General features: G+C 35.6%; 1 protein-coding gene across 1 annotated transcript in view; it reads left to right on the top strand.

The window, feature by feature from the left end:
- LOC107661755 (coronin-7-like) overlaps window positions 1-4,775 on the top strand; it is a 185,599-nt gene that overhangs the window by 7,436 nt on the left and 173,388 nt on the right. The window contains exons 2-4 of the mRNA XM_016451522.1: window positions 2,960-3,056; window positions 3,209-3,289; window positions 3,468-3,538. Coding sequence (XP_016307008.1) covers window positions 2,960-3,056; window positions 3,209-3,289; window positions 3,468-3,538 — 249 coding nt within the window. The remainder of the gene's footprint in view (window positions 1-2,959; window positions 3,057-3,208; window positions 3,290-3,467; window positions 3,539-4,775) is intronic.

The raw sequence follows: 4,775 nt of genomic DNA on the forward strand, positions 1-4,775 counted from the left end.
GGAATTTCATGTGAAGTCCACTTCGCAGGGCACTTACGGTCGAATAAGACAACGCGTGAATGCTGCCTGAACAAACCTTACTGAAGTGAAAGTGTTGACTGGAGTCACTGTCTTGCGAACACGCCGGCGGATCTCCACCAAATTCGGGGGATCCCTTCAGCTTGAGGAGCCCTCTCGAACGCCACCCTCCGCGCCTCGGTAGCCCCACGGGATCGCTAGATCGGTCGGCGCCGGACCGCGAATTTAACCTCCCGTAACTCCCGAACCCCGGGGGCTATCGACGTGGGGGTGGTCTCATTCGAAAGCGGGCCTCTAGAAGTACACTCGATTCGCGTTCGAGAGGGTTCCTAGAGCTGAAGGGATCCCCCGAATTTGGTGCGGATTAGCGAGGGGCCCTCTCGAACGCCACCCTCCGCGCGTCGGTAGCTCCCTGGAATCGCTAGATCGGTCGGCGCCGGACCGCGAATTTAACCACCCGTAACTCCTGAACCCCGGGGGCTATCGACGTGGGGGTGGTCTCATTCGAAAGCGGGCATCTAGACGTACACTCAATTCATGTTCGAGAGGGTTCCCCCGAATTTGGTGCGGATTCGCCGCGCTGTTACGGAGATATGGCTGTTCAAAGTTTCAATGGTTTTCCATAGACTTTAGCTTTAAAACGTTTCATCCAGGTTGCCAGTAGCAAACAATGGAGCACGCTGTGCTGGACAAACTAAGTAATTACACAATTTCAAGCGTTTTATGAATAAATTACATTTAAACATATATTCAATCAGAAAACTGTTCTTTTAAATTGTAATAATATGTCACAATTGTACTGTTTTTACTGCATTTTTATTTAAATAAATGCAGCCTTGGTGAGCAGAAGACACTTCTTTCAAAAGCATAAAAAAACCCTTAATTATTCCAAACTTTTTCGACAGTTTTATCGTTCAGCAGGTGAAAACGGTTTAGTCCATGTGCTTTGTTAGAACTGGTTTTGGATGGTTTGGGTCTGGACTTTAGGTTTAGGGTTTCAAATGCAGATTATCTGTGCTTTTTAAGAAGCCAGAAGGCCTTATTTTCATATTTTATTTATATCTCTGGCTTGTCGCCTCATGGTGTAGGAGTGAGCATGATTGTGTGTAATGCAGAAGAGCTCAGTCCCGAATGCGCCTGGCGTGCGTGCTTTAGGCTTTCTCACACACTGTCTTCAGTCTGCTCCAGATTCTGTGGATTGTGATGGTTATTCTACAGCAGTCGCTCAAACACCGTCATTCTCTGCGTGTTGTTTCTTGTTGACATTCTGGGAGGATTTGAAACTGTTCGGCTGCTCTTCTGTGTTTCCTCAAGTTTTTTGTGTGCTGCTTGTGAAAGGCCCCGTCTGTGTGTGTGTGTGTGTGTGTGTGTGTGTTGCACTGTTGTGTAGAGAAAGTGCTGTGTTTCTATCCGTTTCCTCTTTCCTGTTTGTGATGATGTCAGATGTTCAGTTGAGAGGCATCAGAGGTTGATTCAGTTCATCAGTGTCATCTTTTGGTGTGTTCCAGTGTTATTTTTATCATTATTAAAATATAAATATATACATATATTGTATCGTTTATGTACTAATATAGTTTTTATTAATATTTTGAGATAGCTTTTTTTATATTTTCAGTTAAATTAATAATAACCTAAACAAATACAGGTAATTTACCAAATTAAAGTTCATTGAAAGTAGGGGTGCTCCGATTGATCGGCTATCGATCACTATCGGCCGATAATCACGTTGGGATGATTGATCGGCGGTCTCTAAAAAGGCCGATCTCAAAAAACCGATCTCAAGCTGATGACGCTGCCATGAGAGGTTTGGCATTTATATATTTATATATTTATTTATATATATTTACATTTAGTCTTAATTTATATTTATTTTAAATTTGGTAATTTTTGTTGTGCATTTAGGCATTTTTATTAGGTTTATATACTTTATAACTTTTATATTTAGCATTAATTTATATTTATTTTAGTTTTAAGTTTTATTAATTGTATTTGCTTTTGTAATTTTTATTAGGTTATTAAAATTTATGTTTAGCATTCATTTATATTTATTTTAGTTTAAGTTTTAGGAATTTAGCTTTTTGTCATTTTTATTAGTTTTTTTTATTTTTCTATTTAGCTTTAATTTATATTTATCTTAATTTGAGTAATTTCATTTCATGTTTGTCTCAGTCTGAGATTTAATTTTTAAATCTGATTTTTAATAGTTTTAGTCAACAATAACGACATTATTTTTCTTTGTTTAGCAAAAAATGTTAAAATTTGTTATTTACTTTAATTTTACTTTATGCTTCAGTTTTAGCGTTATGTTTTAATTATTTTTATTTTAAATAATTACTCATTTTAATTCTACATTGTGATTTTGATTTGAGTAAGTTTTAATTTTAAAAGTAGTATTTTATTTTAATTTTACATTATGCTTTATTTTTGTTATATTTTCATTATTAGTTTAACAGTTTTACATTTGATTTAAATTTTTAGTGAATTTTAATTTAAAGAAAAATTACAGACTTTAATTTAACATTTTATGATTTAGATAGTAAGTTTATTTTAAAATTACTTATTTTATTGTTTTTATTTTAAATTTACTAATAATTTAAATTTTTAGTACGTTTTTTTCTTTAAAATTACTTATTTTATTTTGTTTTTATTTGAAAAATTATTTATTTTATTTAATATATTTTAATGATTTTAGTTTTTATTTATTTATTTATTATAAATTTTCAGTATGTTTTTATTTTAAAATGAATTATTTTGATTGTATATTTTTATGGTTTTATTATTTAGTGACTTAAGTGAGGTGTTCAGAGATGACATATGTAGATTTGTCTGGTATGTTGAATATTTCTCATCATCTTCATGCTTCCCTGTAGAACCAAATGCGAGATTTGTCTTCATTTTAAGATCACACTTGATTTAGCAATGCTCCTGTGTTTTTGTGCAGGGCTGGATTGCGAACGTGCGAGGAGCTTCCTTCCCTTCTCAGGGCAAGCACATCAAATCCAGCTGCAGTCTCGTGGCCTTCAACACAGATCAGACTGGTATGAACACTGTTCTTCACTATCAGCACTGAACATCTGAGCACCTCTGATAACATGTGCACACACCAAACATAAACACCAGGAGAAGCAGTCTGTGTTGCGTTTTGTAAGCGGTGTTTTTAGATGTAACCGTGTCTGTTGTGTCTCTGGAGGAGGTGGGATGGTCGGCCTGTCTTCTGTGAACGCCGCATCTGACGGGAAGTGGACCGTGACCCAGATTTCATGCCATGCTGGTAAGATACCAACAATTGCAGGTCTTACTAACACACTTGTCTCATTTAACTTCATTTGAAGCAGAAGTTGATGTCTGTGAGGATGCTTGGAGCAAATAAAAGTGCTGTCCTGATGCTGTGTCCTGTGTACGTAATGTATGAGTTTGTCCTGATTCTCTTCCTGATCTTCCTGTCCCAGACATCGTGACCGATCTGGACTTCTCGCCGTTTGATGACTATCTGCTGGCGACCTGCTCGGCTGATGAGATGGTGAGTCGTGATAAACCAGTGATAGTTTGTGTCCACTGCAGATTATTCTGAGCAAAAACTGACCGCTTCAACAGCAACAGACTGTCTGAGTGACATGTAAGGTGACCAAGTATCTGAAATCTGATGCCACATTCATAATAAAATGATCAATCACAATATATAGTTGCACAAGGATGTCATACATCATATATGCACAAGTGCATTAATTCTCTAGAAAAAAGAAGAAGCGTTTCTCATTGTAGCAGTCTGGGAACTTATTAATAATAATAATAATTAATAATAATAATTTATGCATTTAGCAGACGCTTTTATCCAAAGCGACTTACAGTGCATTCAGGCTATACATTTTTTTACCAGTATGTGTGTTCCCTGGGAATCGAATCCACGACCTTTTACGCTGCTAACGCAATGCTCTACCACTGAGCCACGGGAACACATTATTAACATGATTGTTTCCTGGTAGATATAAATATATATATAGACAGGGGTGCACATAAGTTTTTCAGCCTGGTTCTCATATGAGAACCTGGAGATTTGGTTTTAGTCCTCACACTGCACATACTGTTACCCATTAAATATAACTATTAAAAAAAATAAATCAATAAGACTGATAATAATATTGCACTTTATTTATTTAGTTTCTTTTTAAATAAAATAATAAACTAAATAATAAAACGTGATAATACTATTATATTTTAAAATTAAAGGGAAGTATTAAATACAAATACAATTATTTTATAGTAAACTTAAAAATAAAATGTTAATATTTACTACTTTTTTAATTTTCATAATTTTCAAACTTAAAATCAGCAGGCTTTTATTTTGGCGGGTACCCGCTTCCGGGTTTGGAGCTGCCGATTGTAGAGCGTCAGTGAATGAAATGTCACAGTTTTGCATTGTGCTTTGAAAAACGGCAGCGGATAGTACGGTGGCCTAGGGGTGTGCGATATTGACAAAAAATTATATCTCGATATTTTCTGGGATTTTATCGATAACGATAAATAGACAATATTTTGCTATAGAGTGTGTTATTGTGCTGATATCTTATCTCTAATTGTGCTGACAGCTGACTCCTGAATTTTTTGATATTCTTCATATTCTGTGTGGTCAGTTCACATCAGTGATGTAAATTAATCCTTTCCAACAAGTTTTATGGGCATTTTTACCATTAAGCCATTTTTTCTAAAAGTGTGCATCATCTTTTGAGTCACATTCTTGCATTTGGGCTGTTACCAAG

This window comes from Sinocyclocheilus anshuiensis, unplaced genomic scaffold (assembly GCF_001515605.1).
Source record: "Sinocyclocheilus anshuiensis isolate Anshui unplaced genomic scaffold, SAMN03320099.WGS_v1.1 scaffold207, whole genome shotgun sequence".
Classification (NCBI taxonomy): domain Eukaryota; kingdom Metazoa; phylum Chordata; class Actinopteri; order Cypriniformes; family Cyprinidae; genus Sinocyclocheilus; species Sinocyclocheilus anshuiensis.